Raw genomic sequence first — 22610 nt, 5'->3', positions numbered from 1 at the left:
CGCCCATTTGACGACCAAGATGTTAACTCCGGTTCCACGCGCTCTAGTAAATGACCAGAGAAGCACCCACGCATAGTCCGCTCCTCTCGGTCTGCTGAAGGATCCCTCACCTCACAGACCCGTTGGTCGCCAAGACCTGGTCCCTCGCACCGAGAAAACCAGTCCCCTCTTCCGATCCTACGTCACCAAACACAGCGCATTCGTCACAGTAACCCCCACGGAGTTCTGTGACTCCACATCAAACGATGTACAAGGCATGGCAGGCATGTATAAAGCATCTCTACAGCTGGTGACTCCACATCAAACGATGTACACGGCATGGCATTTAGGCAGCTCTACAGCTGGAGATTTGCTCCTGTAAAGGGGTGAGCGTCCTGACAAGACTTGGCGTAATGTTATGTTTTTCGAGAATTTGCTCTATAAGACACTAGCTGTGACAGATGCGCAGCTAGGTACTTAGTTTCCCCGCTGCAAGCCATTTGTTCGTGCAGCATGGTTTGTGTTTCGCTCAGGATTTCGAAATAACTAAGCCGAAAAAATGTATGCGGCAACGAAACCAGAGTACATTTTTGACAACATATACATATTGATATAACTCCTACCCAATTCCGTGACAATTATCATTCTGAAAGAATTTGGTAGCGCAGCATGGTGCTTGACTGGTTCTCGTTTTCTTGTCACTGAGAAGTCAATTATATCCATGTTTTAGAAACATATAAAATAATATGGATCTATATTGTGTGAAATGCAGGACGCGTACCCCAACAGGTGATCTAACAACTATTACTACACAAAATAACAGATCAGCGGTTACGGGTAAATGTGAATGATGTGGTCCAAAGAAATTTAAATTTATTCCCGCACAGTCGAGTTTAAAAAAACAAAAAAAACGAGGAGGTGATATTGCAGCAAAATTAACAAAGTTACCCGGAACTCCGTGGGCTAAATATCCAGGAGAAAAACATCTCCCAGGATATAATTACTGTGGTCCTGGTACTCGATTTGATATCAGACTTGATAATCAGGGTCAACCAAGACCCGGTGAGTATCCCATAAATGAAATCGATCGAGCTTGTCACGTTCATGATGTGGCGTACAAGAGTAAAGATCTACAAGACAGATATATCGCAGATGTAAAATTAATTCCATCACTGATAAATCTTTCAAGGAAAAATTAGCTAATTGGTTATTATGATCAGCGATGAAAGGCAAATTAGAGCTAGGAGCTGGTAATTAATTATAAATGGAATGAATTTATTACAGTCAAACGTTCTACTGCTGAAGCATGGTTATCCAAACAGTCAATATGGCAAATTAACTGCCAACACCGAAACGAATTCAATACGCGTATTTCGATGTTAGTGTTTCTTATGAAGTTCATCAGGCCATTATTTTATTTTTACCACACGATACTATACTTCATAAAATATAGAAATACACTCTAACTGTCGTTGATGTTGCAAGTAGATACAAGGAAGCAGAACCGCTATCAACGAAAACATCATCTGAAGTTGCTTCTGCATTTGATCGAATTTATCGATGAGGTGGTCTATGATGGCCACAAGTATTACAGGGTGATCCTGGTAAAGAATTTCTTGGTCCAGTATCATCGTTGATGAAGCAACATAACGTCACCATCAGACGTGGACATACTGCAATTCATCGTGATCAGGCAATTGTTGAACGATTTAATTGAACACTTTGCTGAGCGGTTATTTGGATATCAATACGAGAGGGAAATAATTCAGGATACGAGATCTAGCGAATGGGTTGCAAGATTACCAAGTGTGATAACTGCGCTAAATAATGAAATAACTTGAACAACCAACATGAAACCTATTAACGCAATTACCAAAAAAAATATACTCGTAGAACGACTTGATTTTTCAGAGCAGCCAGCATTAGGTAATGTTACTGTAAGATATTTATATGAACCCGGTGAACTTGAAGGTGGTAAAAAAGAGCGACTGATCCTATCTGGAGCATCACGACACACAATATGTCTAACATAACTAGATCTACTGGTAGACCCGCAATCTACAGACTGGATTCAACTGCTTCTCAGCGTGGATTTGTACGTGAACAAGTACAAGTAATTCTCGAAGACACTCAATAACGACAACAATCACTTATATAGCATCTCTACGCCGATTACATTCAAGACAGGTCAGCATCGTGTTTCCGCGTGTATGGCCAAGACGATTATCTTTTCTATCTACGGTAAATTGTCTTGGATTATTACTCGAGTACTGCCACAATATTATACAATTACAGCTGGCACAATGATTATTCTGCTGTTGTTTCAGCGCTATGATAAATTCAACATGAAGGTCAAAGTCGCGTTTATTTTATTTTAGTTTTTTGTCACACTGTTTATAACCACCTAATTTTTCTTATTATATCGTTGTCAAAATCATTATTGATCACTGACTCGTCCACGACAATTCTCCGCAACTGAGATATTTTTTCTCACTCTAGACACTGCTAAAAAAGCTAAGTTTGACCATTCCACACGATCATCAACGATCCAAACAGCTGTATCAGTAATAGTTAATCCTTGTGATGAATGTATCGCTATCGCGTATCCTAGCATCCACGGAGATTTATTTGTTTTTAGCGCATCTTCAACAATATTGACATCAACTAAAATAATATCATTTAATACGTGATTTTGTTTCTCGGTCTGTCCTGGTTTATCTACGTCAATATTCTGCCGTCACGTGTCTGCTGGTCGATAACACAATGGTACACGTAGATCTGAAAACCTTTCTTTATGTGACTGAAACAACCGCTGTTGAAGTGTATCACGAACTATCTTTCTACTTGCAACAATCAAATCATTTGATCTCCACGTTTGCAGAAAGTCGTTCATAGAGGTTTCGGGAATTATTTTACGCATTACTTCACATTGAATTTTATTCAGTTGTAGTCTGATTAGCTTTTGAAACTCCCTTAATCCTGCATCAAGTGATCTATAATCATCAGTTATCTCCGAGTAATAATCAACAAAATTCTTTAGCCAATCATGTGGAGATGGTCCAACAAAAGGTGGTGGTTGACCATGATCGCCACACATTATTACAGCAGTATTTTTCAACAACAGACAATCAAGAAATGTTTTTAATGTTTCTAACGGTACCGTACATAGTTCATCCCAAACGATAATCCTCGGAACGTATTTTTCTCCCATTCGATCAGAAGTCTATGCGTCACTGTTGTACCTAAAAAAAGCTGTGATAGGTACATGATTGCACTCCTCGTTGTTTCATCTCTCGCGCAAGTCTGTGTGTAGGAGTTAAAACAATCATATCTGAATTCTGAAATAGTTCGATCGCTCGAGTCGTCTTACCAGAACCCCCCGCTCCGTTTATATAAATCGTTTTGTTTCTGGTTATTGGATCGTACACCGATGGTGCAGATGATGATTTTGATATCTGATTATTTTTGTAATAAATATCTTTAATCGTAGCATCTGCGAAATCGGAATAATCGAGTATACTTTCTTTTTTTATTCTCCACGAAGTGTCGATATTTAATTTTTCCAACAATCCTAAATATTTTTTGTTGATATAAAACGAATCCGTAGCGACTCTGACAGCTAACTCAGGAAACCTGTTTATCATCGATAATAGACTTATCGAAACGAATGCGAGCATTGAAGATTTTAAATGAGTATACTGATGTGACTCACCGTTCTTGTAGCTCACGATTGTGCCTAATTTGGTTCCATTTGTCAAGAAAGCTATTTCTCGACTTATAAAAGTATTTTTCTTCGTTGTATCAGCGATTATACAATTTAACTCAGCATCGTCTATAATCAATCTCGTACAATGTCGTTTATGATGATATGATCCTCCTTGGGTGAATTTACCGATTATTTTTCTACCAAGATCTTTAGCAATTTTATTTTCATAATCGGTTAAATCAGGGTTTTCGTCATCAGAATATTTCTTTTGTTGTGGTAGCCAAACTATCGTTTTTTCGGTTATTGGGAATTTTAATTTTTTTCCTAACTCAGCGACATCTTTGATAGACGCCCCGGTGGTTTTTTTTATAACTGTTTCTCCCCATCGTTTATGACTTTACGTCTTTTGTCCGTTAGACCGTTTCCACGGGTCGCGTTTGTAAAATGTTCCCTTACTCGTTCGGCTACACAATTCAGCTCTGACTCCGTCAATGATGAAAATTTCATCGGCTTCAAGATATCAACGCTGGGTTTTTCATTTATCGGATAAATTCCATAAATAACTGCTCTCACAGGTTACGCTCTCTCATGGTACGGTTTGTCGATACCAGTCAACATTCCTGATTTGGAATTTTTACTCAGTACGGCAATTTTTTCATTGTGAAAGACAGGATCGTATTTGTCACGGATAATCCAATTATCTGTTTCTGCAAGTACAACAAATTTTACTCTGAAAGGATAATTTCTATTATCAAGGTAGTTAATGATAGTTGCCGCTCGTTTGTCATTCATCGTAGCGTCGATGACGCTGTCGACACCTTTGTCCTTGACAGAGTCAGTGCGTATAATCTTGAACGTTGACCATACATGAGATGCGCCATCTGTGCGAAATTCTTTCTTGGCTTCGTGAATTTTATTAATCAAACATTTATTTTTCGAATCAGCCAGATCTCGCATCGGTAGGTCAGGAGATATTCTGTCGAGATTAATTTATCTCCAAAATCCTGGATAATCTCTCGAATTCGTTCATATTATGTTTAAGACAATATTTAAATTAAAATATTGTATATACAATGTCTCAAGCAAGAGAGAAATGCAAATGGCTGATGATAGGTTCATTGACTCCTTGCAATAAATCCAGCGTAAAAGAATTCTGCGGACAACACTTGCAAAGCGTTCGTAACGGGAGTTTAGGATCAATACCGTATCTGCGATGTGGTGTCGGAGTTAGAGATAAGACACAGTTGTGTGTAGAATGTGGTGGTAAAAATATAGACAACTTAAGAGATATTAAGATAAAAAATAATGACCCTGACAGAGTTATAAAATGCGTAGAGGATTATGTTAATAAGTTTTCAGGCAAATTATGATTTAAACAAATGATATTACATATTTTGAGCAAAATAATGCTAACCATACAAACCAAGAATTTGTAAAGCATCCTATAATAACGATATACAAAGCAATGTGAAAACACCAGTTGGTTTTGTTAATAATCACGGTTATCTAATGTTTAGTGTTGGGAAGAAAAAAGTATTATTGTCATCGATTCACATATGAGTGTTTCTTTGGAGTGATCAAAGATGGTCTTGTGATCGATCATATTGGCGCAGACCCTTAAAAATAATTCTTTATCCAATCTGAGAATTGTCACGCAATGTCAGAATTGTAGATTTGGAAACATTGGCTGTAATGATAAGAGAGCGAAAGCAGTTGTATCCTTGAATTTAGAGACTGGCGAAGAGATAATTTTTCAATCAATGAATTCAGCTGGCACATATTTTGATATTAAAAGGTTTTTAATAAATTCTGTCGTGGAAAATATAACCAAATCCGCTTTCTCTAAAAAATATAACCAAAAAATTGTTTTCCAATATTATTGTTAGAGTCAAACTGTCAAGCAAAGATATCCCTAGCAGGTAGTTACCTGGAAGTATATTTACTAACTATTTTTTTGTCAGAAATTCCCATTTGCATACTACTTCTTTGTCGACCTGAGCGAAGGGAGATAATTCTGTAACATAGCTTTCTCCATAGATCGTGATTTTTTCAGTCGTAATTAATTAATTAACTATCTACGTCGTAATTAATATCAATAATGTAACGTAGAAAGTTATTTATAGTTTGTAACCTACAAACAGAAAGAATAACTGCAGTTACATTGTACAATATGATACAATATAGTAAGCTAGTTTTAGATCCGTTGCAGATATACATACAATGTATTTTGTCATTTTGATACTTCTGTCGTTGATGAGGAAATCCCCAGAAAACTCCCCAATTACTATATCTATTTATGGGTTTTCCCGGGTTCCTCCACTATATATACTGGCCTTATATGTTGTGTTTTGCCTCTAAACTTGCTAATCTGCGGTGGAAGACTAGGAGTTATGGGGCTTATATGTTGTGTTGTGTTTTGCTCTAAACTTGCTAGTCTGTGGTGGCAGACTAGGAGTTATGGGGTTACTGCTGTCCTTATATGTTGTGTTGTGCCGTGCCTCTAAACTTGCTAGTCTGCGGTGGCAGGCTAGGAGTTAAGGGACTTATATGTTGTGTTGTGCTTTGCCTCTAAACTTGCTAGTCTGCAGTGGCAGACTAGGAGTTATGAGGTTGTACTGTCCTTATATGTATCCTCTGAACTTGCTAGAATGCGGTGGCAGACTAGATGTTCATATGGGGATAATATGTTGTGGAGTGTACCCTCTAAACTTGCTAGAATGCGGTGGCAGACTAGAAGTTATGAGGGTTATTTTTATTTTTATTTTTTGTTATTTGCGAATGAAGAAATCATATATCGAATACTTTAGCTTGTTAAAATTCAATATATATATATATATATATATATATATATATATATATATATATATATATATATATATATATATATATATATATATGCTGTATAATAAACCATAAAAATATCAATGATATTATTTCTAATATTAAAAAAATAGTAAAGAAACGGAATTAATATATCCGATGAACTGAATTCTGAAAAAAATTATTTCTGATTTTGAAATTTTAGAAGAACGTAAAAATTATGGCGGTTATACACTTCCATCTGAGTACAAGTTCATAAAAGGAATTGAGTCACTAGCTGCAGTAAAAGATGATCAGGTGAAGGAATTCGTTCCTCTCTCTGCCGCAGTTGAAAAAATTAGATTAGAATTATCCCGTGAATACGAAGCAAGGAAAACGATTAATGCACTTACAAGAAAATTAAGAAAAATTATGTCAGCAAGTAACTTCGTTTCTGGTGAAACTAATATGACCGAGCATGTGTAATATTCTGAATTATTTTATTATTCTGAAATATTTTTTTATTATTCTGAAATATTTTTTGTGGTATTTTTTTTACAAAATTGATCAGTTTGCACGATTTTAAGTACCAACTACCCCATCAGACTTAACGAACTGATCAGTTTACACTATTTTGAGTACCAAACTACCCATCAAAATTACAAAAATCTGATCGATTTCATAAAAATAAAATATTTTTCAGAATAATAAAAAAAAATATTTCTGATTATAATTATTTCAGAATAAAATAAAATATATCTGATAATTTTACTAAATTGATCAGTTTACACGATTTTGAGTACAAGCACCCATCAGAATTACAAAAATCTGATCGATTTCATAAAAAATAAAATATTTCAGAAAAATAATAATAAAAAATTCAGAATAATAATAAAATATTTCTGGAAAAATCTTAAGACCAAACAAAAGTTAGGAAACTTACGTTGAAGATCATTACGATCTTACATATAGATTTACGAGTAATTCCTCTCCACGCATGTCAATTAAGTGTCCGAGGTGGTCGGTGAGTTTGAAATGTACTCGTGTTAATACATTATTATGACACCGTAGATAAACACGATTGGTTGGTTGTTGCACGATCAAACTCCCAGGGGAGACTTGTGGAGTGAATGTGTATAAAATATAGCCTTGTTGAGCCTGATTTGATTTTCCAAGATCTATTTGATAGCTGCCATCAATCACATCACAAACGAGATTAACCGCGATCGTTAAAGTTATATTAACTATTCCCAGTGAGACGTGACGTCCGCCTCCGTATGGATCGTTATTGTACCCGAGGATAACCGGAGGTATAGCTATTTTTCTCCATGCCTCAATAGTTTTAGGAAAGTTTTCGTTGATAAGATCATTGAGTGATTTTGTCAATTTGTCGGTTTCAAATCCTGGTAGTATAAAATTTAATAAATCTGCTTCAGCTATTTTATAATTATTGATGTATACTTGCCTGATGGTTATTTCTTTTTCGATATCATAAGTACTGGCATTTATTACCTCAGCGGTATCCTGATTAGCATATTTAAGGTCTGAAATAATCTGATTTAGATGTTGTATTGTTGCAATGATCTGATGTTTTAGATCGATATTGGGATACTCCAGTATATAATTTTTTAAATAAACGTGCTAATGTCGTTAATGTACTTGTGTATTCAGTTTTAATTCTGTTAGCTATTTCTCTGAAATCTCTTTCATAGACAATGTCAGTTAAAGTTTTTCTATCAACATCAGTTAAGGAAAACGACACCCCGGGATATCTTTTTCCATCAGAATCAACATAAGCAAAATATCCCGCCCTGTTCCATGAAACAAGCCTTCGATATTCTGGATCTGTTATAAATTTCATTTCGTCCGTGAGAAATTCATTTAACTTCGGTTCTTGTGGCCAATAATACTCCGGCGGGATTTCAGGCCAACCTAGTACGCTTCTTATCGATGATTGATAAATATCAACGACATGTTCAGGCGAGTGTATTTTAATCGTGGCAGATAAGGTTGGTTCATGAACATTAATTGGAATTTTTAGTCTTTTCCAGTTATTGATTTGATTCTGCGCTGAAATTCATCATTGGTTTGTTCAATCTCATAACTACCAGTGGGTATTCCAACAACCTGCCAGTCAGGGGTTTCATCCCGTTTGTTCTTATTAGCAGACAAGACACAAGTGAATTATTTGCATGTAATCCACCAAATGATTTCGAACTGATGTTTGGCCAACTATAGTATACTCGTAATTGTGCTAGTGTGATTTCTTATACTGGAATCGCAGTTGGAAAATTGATGTTAAATTCAGGATTAGTCGCACTTACTGAGATCATCATGGTTTTTGGTGGAGTTGTGTTCGTCACGATCTGTTGGAGTAATTCTACTGACGTCATTATTGATTATACTCGTACCTTTAATACCAGTGTCATCGTGATATATTTTAATCATCTCTGAAAACTCAAAATCAGAAATTATTCCATCACTGAGACTTGATGATAACAACGAAGATAAGTTGGAGTATGCTGTTGTCGCTGTATGTAACTTTATCATGTAATCGGATAATTTTTCATTCGTGCAAGTACATTTTTTTTGTGCAATAATATTGAAAACACGAGCAATAGTTGTTGTGACTGAAATACATATTGTCACGGCTACTGGTGCCATCATTGTCATTGTTGATAATAATACGCCGGTTCCAGCAATAACAGTGGATGCTGAATAAACGATTACGTCAACGATAACTAATCGTCTTCGATATTTTTTTATTTTTACCGTGTATTGTTCGACGGCATCTTTTAATTTCCTTTGCCATTCACGCGCTTGATTGTATCTGAATTTTTGAACGTCGATTGGAGTACTCATTATATTTTATACAGTGACCAATTGAGGTGTTTCAGCTACAAATTCTAGACACCACCAGTAAGATGGTGCGGTTAATTTCTTATCAGCTGCTTCCAGAACAAATGTTTCGTCGGTTCCTCTATTTAATATGATAGACACAAGTCCAGAAAACTTATCAGTTGAATGACGCCATGGATACGTTGTAAATATTTCAAATTTTGCTGCACTGAACACAGACAGCCTGTACGCACCAGTGACTGTTGCGGTATATTTGATAGTATTATTTTGCTTTGACCATGTTGCGAATCCAGATGATACGGTGTATACGATGTTCGTAATATGCCCGGGAGTTACTCCAGGTGGAATTTTAATCAAACTAATTTTGTTAACGATCTCATGAATCCCACTTACGATGACGATGTCTTCTTTGTTTTTTTTTTAATCGTGTCCAACGTTTTTTTATATCAGAGAGGTTTGCGTCAACGGTGAATTGATCACCAAAGAATTCATCTGCGATTTCATTAAGTTTACTAAAATTTCTACGGAGGTTTGTAAACGCGCTTACGTGAACGTCATACTCGGCCCGCAACGTGGACAGTTTACTATCTACGGTGTTGTAGTTAACGTCAACGTACTTTTTTGTCACGGCATCTTCGTCGGATATTGGATCTCTCAAAACTACTATCTTATTTCCGTTCATGCTGAGTTCTCCCGTCATTTTGTCGCCAGTGTTTCTCAACCAGTTAGCAACGCTTCTTGCAATTTCATCACTGATTGTTGCAAACGACATGCTTGAATCCCTGATCCTACCAACGTCAGTAAACAGGGATGTTATCCGTGACCGCATCGAGTACTCGTCGAACTATATCATTCCATTTGATGTTACTCGTTTTTAAAACACCGTATTTATCCTGAAAAACAACAACTTCATCTCGGTCAACTCCAGCAAGATTCATAATATCAGCGAGTTCATCTTTAGTCGCGTACTTCGACAGATCAATATCATCTTTGTTTTTTCTTAACGCTGCTAGAAGAAGCTCTTCTTCCGTAAATATCAATCATTATTGGATCTAAGATCAGTTTAAAACGCTTTGCGTTTAACGAAACGGTTACTTGTATAATCATGCACGACTTTATGAGGTTCCGCGGAAGATCTTGATATAGCGTTAAGCACATTAATTACTTCACGGCCGCATATTGGCGGATCTGTCATTGTTTGTGTTGGTAGCGTTGAATACAAAACTTTTATACCCAACGGTGTGACATACTTGATAAACTCACGCGGTTGAGCTAACCCGTACGAATCGAAATAAACGATTCCACGTGGATCAATTGCGTATGATACCCAATGAGTAACGGGTTCTGAATTCGAATCGAGATTAATAATACCAATTTAAATATTGTTTGGTCGTTCCGGTAATTGACCTCGCATGAAAACACCTGAATAGGCTTTTATTTTTTAGCTGTTTAGCAGCATAAATAAATCAAAATTTGACATCGGTATAAAAACCTATTGGGAGTTCAACGTAGATAGGTCCCTGGAAGCCTGAGACCTCTTCCTAGATAAGATCCCGGCAATCTTAATCCGGTCCCTCTTTTTTTAGTCCTTTTCCTGTTGCTTTCTTTAATGCCATTCCAGCAGCGGTTGCAACAGCACCTAACGAGGCTGCTTTTGCTACAGCTGGAGCGGCAGCAGCTCTTAACGCTGGTATAGCCGCTATAAGTGGAAATATACCACCTGTTTTAATCATATCTTTAATGGCACTCGGAGAAAGATGAAGTTGAACTCTAGTTTTTGATTCTAGGCCTTTATTGAAGTCTTTTATTTGATTCTTGTTTAATAATAATTTATTTGGACCGCCACTAGAAATCTGATTCTGTTTTAACGTTATTTTTGTTCCGCATTTACCTGCAAGTTTTGATTGTAATTTTGTCACCTGACCCGGGGTTAGGGTAACATTAACGTGTCCGTATGACATTTTTATGGTAATACTCGTGTTTCTAAATAACACGATTAAAGATTTTCTACTGGTGCGTCAACAACTCTCATTCGACCACTACCACCTTCAAGTAACATTGCTATATCGCTGAGTATGACCGCGATTGCTCTATAATCAACACCACCACCTGCTTTCGTTATGGCTTTAAAATGTATATCAACAACAGATTGGATAAATCAAGATGCTCCAGAGAAAAATAGTTGATCGGATACAGAGTTTTAAAATGAAGCTGTAAAATCTGTAAACCAGTATCTACATTTTGTTCACGTCCCATATACGTCATTAATCGATGGTACACACGTGCTATACGATTTTCTTCATAATCAAGTAGTATGTTTTCTGTTGGTTCTTGTTGTCCGTTTATCCGTAAAGAAACCTCGGTAACACCTAATTTATCAAATATCATACGAGAACGAAGTTGTGAGTTAAACTGATTAGTGAGCTGAAATCAATAAAAATATGTCGCGGTGCAGAAGCATGTTGTTGTGATGTTATGTGAAATGTAAAATTACCGTTAAGATCGGATTGAAGACTATCCGTGGTTGTTGTCAAACATGACAACATGGACTTACCACCTGCGTCCATGAAAGAAAGCAATTTTTGTTCTTCTGCGATCGTTGGAGTCATCACCGGCATCCACAACGACAGTTTTGTTAGTTTTACTTTACCATGAAGTGCTTTAGTTGCATAGTTGCATCATCATCAACTCCTTCAGCGTGCCAGAGAGTTTCGTCGTCGGTAACCTTTCTAACAATTTCAACCGCTAGTCTGGCTCCAAAGATAACTTTTCTAACATTTCTATACAATCCGAAGATATGTGATAGTGAACAGCGCATGAAAATTTGCTACGATTCCCTACTGACATTGATCGGCGAGTTACAAATCCTAAGCTGAAACTTGGGTTAGTTTTAAAAATTACCGGCTCCATAACTGCATCGGTGTTGGCGTCAGTATGTTTTTGGTCGTCTTTTTTCATACTGATTATCGTCGGGGTGATCAGAATTATCTTTTACAAACATCATCGTGGGACCTGCTTACCTTGTATAATCATTAGAATATCTTGCTAATCCTATTATTGTTGTAGCAACATCGACATCTTTCTGAATTGTCTCAATATTTTTTCCATCAATCATATAAGTGGCACTACTAAACAATGCCATGACACCGTTGTTAACAAAACCAATTTGCACCCCATCTGCGTGTGGATTACCATCTGCTTTCGTAAATTCACCTTCTACCTCAATAAAAGCTTCAGCAGGTGGGAAAAATCTTCTTGTACCATGGACTTGTAGTTCAATTCTTCCACGTTGATCAGGTGATCGTGCTTCATAAGAATAAAATTGATAATCACGTACAGAGTCATCTTTAATAACTGGTGCTTCGATATCAAATGCTGTGTCAGATATGCGCTTGAACATCTTATTATATATGCTTTAGTCTAACACGTGGAATGCCGCGTTTGGAAAATCCGCTTCTGGAAACACCCCCTCCTGATATTAAACTTGAAATATTCTTTCCCGATTCACCGAGTCCTTGATCTGCTAGCGCTGCCAGTTTTTGATTTGCAGCTTAATTTTTTATTTTACTGACATCAGCGGGCATAATTTCAGTACTTGGTAGTTTTACTGGTGGCTGTGATTTTTGTCGCATTAATCGTGCTATTCTTTCTTTGATTGCCGAGAACGCCTTACCAGCAACATCGACAATTGCACCAGGAGCTTTTTCACGAACGACATCAATAGCCTCCATCGATAATTGTTTTGCAACAGGCGCTACTTTTGGAGCTAACCTTGCAAATAATCCCTGAACAACATCACCAAGTCCATCTCCGTAAATCGCTGTGTAGGTTGGTAATCGTGAGTTTATTGCTCTGACCGGTACAGGTCCATAATGATTATCGTGTACGATCATCTTATTTTACTTACCATTTATCTAATCATGGTGACAAGAGTCACTGTAATCATCAACGAGTTCATCGATAAGTTCTCGGTAAACGCCGATATCCATGAAACCACCTTGAAATAATCGCTGACAAATATCAGCCGCTTTTTTCCGGTGTTATTTCCGGCACGTTTCCCTCCTATGAGAACCTCTAACCGTTCTGCATCATTGAGGATATTATCAGGACAAACAAAATTATTTCCCAAACCACTACCAGTAGCACCTGGTGCATCGTGAAATTCTTCTTTTGGAGACTGTGGTCGAGGAGGTTGTTACTCTGGTCGAGGAATTTTTTACTTCTGTGATGAAGGAGATTGTTGCGGTGAGGAAAGTTGTACTTGTGGTTGTTGTATTTGTTTTTGCTTTCCTTGTTCTTTTTGTCTTTGTTCTTTTTATCTTTGTTGTTGTTGTTTTCGCTCTTCCTGTTCTTTTTGTTTCTGTTGCATCTCATCATACAATGTTACTCCGCTCAAAAACATGTAATGAACACTGTCTTGTTTGGATATTCGATTAAAACCCCGGTTTATTTTATACACCCAATCAACCCATGTATCACGACTAACATTTTTAACATATTCGGGTTTTAAAAAGTCATGCCTTGATAGATAACTTGCAGCAGCAAACGAACCAAACTCTATTATATCCTTATTAGTTTTTTAACATAATTTTTATTATTACCTTTATACCATTATCAGTACATTTTTCCATAAAAGTAACGTGTGTTGGTAACCATCACGTAACTGCCTTTTCCCCCACCATCAGGTTTGCGTGCTGGATAGCAAATAGGTGTGTTAGTGACCATTACTCGACTCTCTTTCCCGTCCGTTTTATATTGTATACATGTGTTATCAGAAATCACGCAGAACATTGAAAAGGTAAAGTTCACTGTTCTTCGATATTCAATAGATTTGTAATGATGAGACTCTCAGTTTGTTATCCCTCTCTTCTCTCTCTCTCTCTCTCTCTCTCTCTCTCTCTCTCTCTCTCTGACACGTGTTGCACCTTTGATGACTTCGTATATAACATAACTTTTGTTCTTGACTCGTATGCCTGTAGCCAGAGTCTGATTTTTCATAATAAAATTTTGTTTTTTATAGCTCTTTCCAAATATACTAATTATATTTAGATCCTATCCATACTTATCTTTCCAATGCTTTTCGTTCACTTCCTCAGTTCATAATTGTCTCCTTTCAGCCTGCATTAAATTAAGAAAACTATAAATACTTGGTTTTAAAATTGTTATCCTAATCTGAATTAGAATCGCTTTGCATAATTAAACATTTTCCCAAAGAAATGATGTCTTGAGGAGGTAGTCATGAAACTTGGAATGCCACAGATGGCTTGACACATTGGTTTTATTTCGTTTAAAGGGATTCCTTTAAGATCTGTTGTTGTCTATGAAGATTTTTATTTTGGTATATTTTATGGTCATTTTAATTGGTAATCAACCAAAAAATGTGTTCTTCCGCCTCTGTCGGTTTATGCATTGCACTATAACTTGAATAAGATTGTGTGCAATTTAAGAAGGGCATATGCTATGGAAAATCTCCCCCCCCCTCTCTCTCTCTCTCTCTCTCTCTCTCTCTCTCTATATATATATATATATATATATATATATATATATACACATTCAAACACTAAACTTTGTCTTTAAGGCATAATACTTTGCCTTATTGTAATTCGGCAACTTTGTACATGCAGATTAACTACTGACAAATATATGTTTTTAAGTCTCGACTGATGTAACCTATATATGGGGAACCGGGTAACCGAGTGGTCTAAAGGGCTCGCTTGGCCGATCACTGCTATCTGACCGCTGTCCTCGAGTGTTCGAGTCTCTGACTCGGCTAATGCGGGAATGGCAGAAAGCTTGAATAGCTTTCGTGGTTCAGTGGTTCTTCTTTCATCATTTATACTGGCCGCCATGTATAGCTTATCATGCGCCATAAGAAATAACCAGAGTAATTTTCTAAATAGCTTCGATGATGTAATACAACTTATTCAACATTTCGAAAGTATATCTCAGTAAAATATTTCATACTCTAAAATTTTATATGGCGGCTAAATTGTCGACATTTTACATAAATATTCAACCTTCGGATAAAGATGAAGAAAGGAAGTAAAAACAAAAGAAGAAAAAAAAGATTGGAGAAAGAGGTGGTGAATGACACACTCGGGGGGGGGGAGTGATAAGTACGACTCTTCTTTTCAGAGAAAGAGACCGATCAAGTATGGTTATATCTACAGGCATAATTTTAAAACATTTTATCTTATCGTACACATTAATATTGTTTTGAGGTAACTAGGCTGCCGGTGTTTGAACTATGAATTGTCAAAATCAATCCAAACGTGTTAGGAATACAAAATAATCGGACGAATATCAATGTTGTTCAAGACTGTACTTTTCCGTGGTTTGGATCCTGTCGTATTTATTGAGGCATACTTCTGGCCTGTCCAACGTGTACAATTATCAAAGCTATGATATTATGCACAAACGACCTTTCCAGACTTATTGAAGAAAAGTAACCAGTACTGCAGTTAAACATGTACTTTATACCATATAAGGTAATGTTTTGTCGTCCCTTGTTTTGAATTCATTTCTTCAACACGTACATCTAACATGTTACAAATGAGCCGAAAATGAAGTACGCCGCACATTATATAGTTTAGATTAAATATCCTTTAAAGTTCATGCATACAGTTATCGAAAGACTAATCTTTTCGTACCATTACCAATTTTCATTAGGTAGAGAAAGAGATAGAAGGGATAAGGGAGGGAGACAGAGGGGAGACATGAAGAGGGAGAGAAACGGATAAAGAGGTTGGAGAGAGAGAGAGAGAGAGAGAGAGAGAGAGAGAGAGAGAGAGATGAAGATTAGATTTAATCAGTATACGACGAGTTTGTTATCATAAGATCTTTTCGCTGTCACACCTGTTTGGTACGCAATATGGCGACGCAGTATTAAGGAGACACAAATGTTTTAAAGTTAATTTGTTTAAACCATAACTATTTAATCCTGATAAGAATTATAATTTATATTCATGGATACAAAATGTGTTACCGTTTCCAAACACGAGATAATGTTATTCTCTCACTTTAATGCTGTTTTGTGACCTGTCACATAATAATACTTACGTTATCATGTCTGTAAGTGTGTGCGTGTGCGAGCGAGTGCGAGTGTGTGTTTGTGTGCCAGATAGAATGAGAGTGGGAGCGAGTGAGAATATGCGCAAGTAAATGAGTGCCTGCGTGTGTGTGTGTGTGTGCGTGTTCGAGCGTGTGTACTCGTGCTTGTGTGAGTGCGTGTATATATGAGCTTGTGTACGCGTATGTGTGTTTATTGAAGGGTCGATAATTTGTTTAAAAAAAAATAAAAACAATTTGGACATGTACAATTTGATCCGCGGAATAAAAGAAGCAATGACAGACGGCTACCAAAAATAAAAAATGAGAAAAGGTATCAAGATTTAAGATAAGGTTACGTGGCCTGATTTTTCTATATTCTTAAAGATGTTTAAAGGGATTTTCGCAACGATGCGATCATTTAGCTTTCGCAGTTTATATACTGATTCAAATTCATGGTCAGATATAGAATGATACTAGAAGACTTGCACAACCGCTCCTGTGGCCTAGTGGTTAGAGCGTCCGCCTCGGATGCGGGAGGTCGTGGGGTCGATCCCCGGCCGAGTCATACCAAAGACTTACAAAAATGGTACTTACAGCTGCCTCGCTTGGGCTCATCATTAAGAAGCTAGTGTTAGGACTGATCGGCCTGGTGTCAGGATAATGTGACTGGGTGGGACATCATGCTACATGTCTGCGGCATGATGCCCCAGTGCTAGACATCACTATAAACTGCCACACCGCAGACATCGTAGCGATATGACTGAAAAATTGTTAAAGCTACGTTAAAAATCCAAATCAAACACACACACACACACACACACACACACGACTTGCACATGATCTAGCCTGTTTAAGTCACGAACTCGTCTCAATTTTTCTCTGGAAATTAGATTAGTTTACCTTTGAGACGACCCTTCAAAAATTGTCCTATTCCAATTAATGCGAACGCTGTTTATAAAAGGAGTGGTAATAAATCGAAGCAAATAGGTTACTGATATTTCTTTACAAAAATAGACGGGTGTTAAAACATAACTTCATAAAGAAAATAGATTATAAAATACAAGATGATGATGATGATGGCGACGGTAAAAACGACGATCACGATGATTACGATTAAAACAATCGAGGCAACCATGTTGATGATTATTGGTATGGCGATACAATTCTATCTTACAATAATGATGATATGTCTTAACTGGAATGAAAGTAGATATTTTAAAACATTTCATTTAATGGCACCATATGATGAATATTTATTGTTTTTTTTATTATTATTTGTGGGCAGATTAATACACCAATTTTGAAGATGTTACCGGGCCATTGAGGTGAACCCCACCCCCAACCCCCAACAAAACTTCGAAAATCAAAGGTATTTAAGCACGTGAACTCCACTCATTCATTCCGGTCGTTGTAATTAGTGTGGATATTTTTAAACAAAGATTAATTTAAAAAAGAATATGAATGGGATTGTTGTTTAAATTTGGAAGAAACGTAATGTATTAGATTCCTAGTGTAAGGTTTCCATTCTTTCCGTCTTAATTTGGATTTTAATTTGGGCCTCTACTCCTTTGCTCTCGCGCATTTTATTTTCATTTTAGGGGGTGGAGTGAAGACGATCTCTTTATAATATTTCTTCACATAGCATTTTGGTTTCTGGTATGCAAATACAACACAAAAATATGCAAATATATGGCAGCAAAAGCACGTAGATGGACACAAACACACTTTTTATCTCATTTCTGTGATTTCTTGCTTCAATATGCACTTGGTAAAAACACCATATTACTTTTATAGAAAAGAAAATGATCCCATATAATAAATTTGGGCTGAAAAATAGTGAAGAAGAATGGTGGTTCAAATATATCCCGCACTCTCCATTGTTTATAAATAAAGTACGTTTCTCTACTTCTTTTATACATGAAACCAACAGATGTCGCTCAATGTATTAATTAGCTTCATTCGTCGACGGCGCGTCTGTTCTAGCTACGTGTTGGTTTCCTTGTGCACTGCAACAATTATTTTCCAGATTGAGTGGTTGGTGCGTTATTTGTGTCCTATTGGCTTGACACTGGATACAATGTAAGTACCAAATATTCTGATAATCTGCATGCTTAATAGTTTGGAATATTATGATAATCTCAATCTACACGTTTTTCTTTTCATGCTGGAAATCGATTTTTCGATATGAACATACTCTGAAACATGGCGGCAAAGTTTCTTTACGTTGACAACAATTTCAAGCTTTACTGCAGAAATACTAAGAGCGCATGATACATCTTAGAGCAAGTTTCACACTCAAATGCTGCTATAGTTGTCCGTAAGCATTATGTTCATAGCAAAAAGGTGAATTCGTACCTTGCCCCCACTTGTACAAACAAATGAATGTTGGGCAGAATTCTGTAACTACATGTTTGGTATCATTATAATGGATTCAAGGCGAAATGGACAATATGTAAAGTGACCCGCTTGACATATTAGCCCATTTTTATACATGATTTAGAGAAAATTCAACAACGATATTGTTTCACAGAATATCAATATTTATGTAAATGTGAAATGTCCTTTAACTCGTCTTGATCCATTATGCTTTAAAATTTAAACATGGGGCAGTGATGGTTCTACGAGTATTGAATGTGCCATCAACGTTAGAACTTACATAGTAGCCCTGGATTTGGAGCTATTGGGAGCGAATGTCCTATGATTCTTGAGTGATGTGTCTCGCATAACTGCTAAATGGTACATAGTTCTGAATTTTGTTTGAAAAATATTTGTAAACTTAGGTGAGAAACTTTTGTATTTTTGGAAGCATTCTTACTCAGGTTAAGATTCATTCAGTATTCACCCACTCGATGAAATATATCCGTTATTCTCAGAGCAAGAAAATATCCCCTCTCTATCTTTTGAGGAAAACGTATCTCTCACTCTCTCACCGCTCCGGTGGCCTAGTGGTTAGAACGTCCGCCTCGGATGCGGGAGGTCGTTGGTTCGATCCCCGGCCGAGTCATACCAAAGACTTACAAAAATGGTACTAACAGCTGCCTCGCTTGGCGCTCATCATTAAGAGGTTAGTGTTAGGACTGGTCGGCCCGGTGTCAGGATAATGTGACTGGGTGGGGCATCATGCTACATGTCTGCGGCATGATGCCCCAGTGCTAGACATCACTATAAACTGCCACATTGCAGGCATCGTAGGGATATGACTGAAAAATTGTTAAAGCTACGTTAAAAATCAAAATCACATCAGATCACATCACTCACTCTCTCTCTGATATATATATATATATATATATATATATATATATATATATATATATATATATATATATATATATATATATATATTCATTCAAATCAATTTTAAAAGGTGGTAGCGCGTGTGTATGTGTTAGCGTGTACAGGACTTTTTCCTTACTTATGATATTCAGCCAATATCATATTACTGTGAAATAATTTCAAAGGCAAGTAGGCTAACCGTTGACCGCTCTTTATATGTAAACTACTGACAGTGCGAACAATGTACCTCGTTCAACTTCCAGTTGTTTCATTTTGATGAACGTTATTAATCTCTTAGTATGGCAGATTTCAGTTTCTAAGGCACTTCTTTGTTGAACATACCTATCAATTTAGCCGCAAAAAATCAATATGTCAGCAGACACGCTGTCTAGACAGATGCATAGCATTACACCTCATGTACTTCTGGGGGAAATATCAAACAATCATGTAACAATATTTGTAAACACAGGTGTAAATCAGCTTCATGCAATCAGTAGTTTGATTTGATTTTAAAGATTTTATAAACGCTTTCTCCCTTATTCTAGAAATTGTCTTGTCTTTCTATTTCTTACCACTAACTTCTGCTTGTGATCTGAACACGTTAATAATTTCCTAGAAAATGTTGTACACTTTGATAGAAATGCAATACATTACTGTGGTGGTAACTTCTGAAGTTACAGTCATTTCCAGTTTGTTCATATCAAGTTAACATTGGAAAATGTGACATGAACTAACAAAAGCTGGACAAAAAATTGTTACAAACCTCCTACCTTATTTTCTCCGAGTAACCACATCGACATATATTTTCTCACTCTTTTGCTTTAATGGTGGATATGGATGGAAGGACATATACACAGAAACCGAAATGATCCATAGGGTGAGCTTCTGTTAAGGTGTGATGAAGAAATATGCAATGCCCATTGGACATTTTTTTATTTTATTGACTGTTAGCTCAATATTTAGGCTGCTTATGCATTAACTCAATGGTTAAAAATGCAGATATAATACAAACTCTTTCTAATGTACAGTATATAGTACAATGTATTGAAATGTTTAGCGAACTCTGGGAAAATATACACATAAAACTTATCGCCGAAAGGTAAAACTATGTACGCTCATACAAAATACCAACCTTTGGGCGACCGGTTGCCGAATGGTTGATGTGTCGCCCAAAGGTTTAGTATATATCTCGCTAGGTATAATTTATATGTGTCACCTAACAGTATTATATACGGTGTATTTCGCTATTACGATTACCAGCGAGACGGAAGTAGAGTGATCGCATGCGTTGGACGGTCTGAATATCTGGGTTCTGCTGTCGGCATCCATAAAATATTGGCTTATGTGATTACTTCTCGTAATCAGGCGACTGTTTTAGTATATTTATTAAACGGGACTGGAATAACTGGCCGTAATCCGGAAGAGCGTAATGGTTTTAATTCGGACTGTATAAAGTTTTAATCTTAAAGATAGGCGTGGTTATTTAGATATAGCTCGAATTTGCAAATATTTTGTAGGAGAGATTGTTGTTTAAATTTTTTATTATTTACTTTATATACAGCAATCATTATGTACATGAATTTCAGATGATTATTATCGTATTTTTATTATATGCTAGTCTGCGAATCAGTGGATTTTCCATTTAAAATATTTTTCCATAATTCACTGGAGTAAATTATGAATGGGGTCACGGTTGGCAGAGGGGTCTAATGCGCTCACCTTTATTATATCACTGTCACTTCCCTCTGTTTGCATGGGTTCGAGTGTTGACTCTACCTACGTGGGCATGCGAGAAAGCTTGCCAGTAGCTTCATGTGGGTCAGTGGTTCTTCCAGGGTTCTTCTTCCACCACAAATACTGGCCGCCATGTAGAGCCACATAAATTTGTGTAATACACGTACATATACCAACCAACCAACCAACCAATCAAATTAAACTGGTTTTTGTCCTAATGTAATCGATAGACGTTGATAACATTATGACCATGAACATCGTAGTATTCTTAGTTTAATGGTAAACATATCCACGTATCTCGCAGATGTACCATGTTGGAATCCAGCAAACTACTTTTCATTTTTCTTTTAGATTATGTGTATTCAACGTTGAGTTATGAAAGAGAACTATGTTATTACTAAGCAGTGGCCTTAGCAAACGCGGGGCTGGATTTGGATTATTTTGGCGGGACCCCTTGATTTACGCGAGGGGCCTCCTGTGAGCACTGCATTTGGAAATAAACCTTTAAACAAGTTTTATACAATATCGAACTTAATATTTCTTCCATCGATTTAAAGTTACTTTCTCTCAATATATATATTTTTAAAATTTACTAACGCGCGGGGCACCTTGAATGCGGGGCCCAACTGTGCCTCATCCGTCCAATCGGCCAAAAAGCAGGCTCTGTTACTACTACTATTTTCTATACAAATATCAAGAAAAACACAGCAGAAAATAAACGGTGATCAGCTGACATTATCCAGTAAGAGAGCTTCTACTTCAATTTATTATACAGTTTGCTAGCCAATACGTTCGAGCGGATCATAAAGTAAAACCGGCTTGTATTGAGTGAATAACTGATATATTCCATCCACAAAAAGTTAAATAAATGAAATATATCCACTATTCACTCGATAGAAGCAAATATTCTCTATCAATAAACAGCATACCTTTATTTTATATCCATGATGGTAAATGGAGAAGCTCTCTGAACTATTTCCAAAGTTGTGTGGCAAGGGCACAACCCAAATGATATATACTATCTTGATGAAAGTTTTAGACTTGGCTGACTTCTATAGTTTCAGATGTAGACGTCACCGTCCAATTCATATACAGTTTTGCTAGCTGTTACAAAATTACACTATAATAGCAAGCGAAAGTTTGAATTTTATTTTCATCAGTACGTGTACTAATCGCAGCCGTTTCAGGCATCCTGAAATACAGATTCGTA

The 22610-nt window shown here is 36.7% G+C and overlaps 1 protein-coding gene across 1 annotated transcript in view; it reads left to right on the top strand.

The window, feature by feature from the left end:
* The first annotated feature begins 18366 nt into the window (after positions 1-18366).
* LOC149773241 (uncharacterized) overlaps positions 18367-22610 on the top strand; it is a 38096-nt gene continuing 33852 nt past the window's right edge. The window contains exon 1 of the mRNA XM_089946562.1: positions 18367-18472. Coding sequence (XP_089802688.1) covers positions 18471-18472 — 2 coding nt within the window. The 5' untranslated portion in view covers positions 18367-18470. The remainder of the gene's footprint in view (positions 18473-22610) is intronic.

Source organism: Sinohyriopsis cumingii, unplaced genomic scaffold (genome assembly GCF_028554795.1).
Source record: "Sinohyriopsis cumingii isolate HCF-2022 unplaced genomic scaffold, ASM2855479v2 utg000781l, whole genome shotgun sequence".
Lineage (NCBI taxonomy): Eukaryota > Metazoa > Mollusca > Bivalvia > Unionida > Unionidae > Sinohyriopsis > Sinohyriopsis cumingii.
Note: the sequence above shows the minus strand (reverse complement) of the source record. Positions and strands in the feature narration are given on the sequence as shown.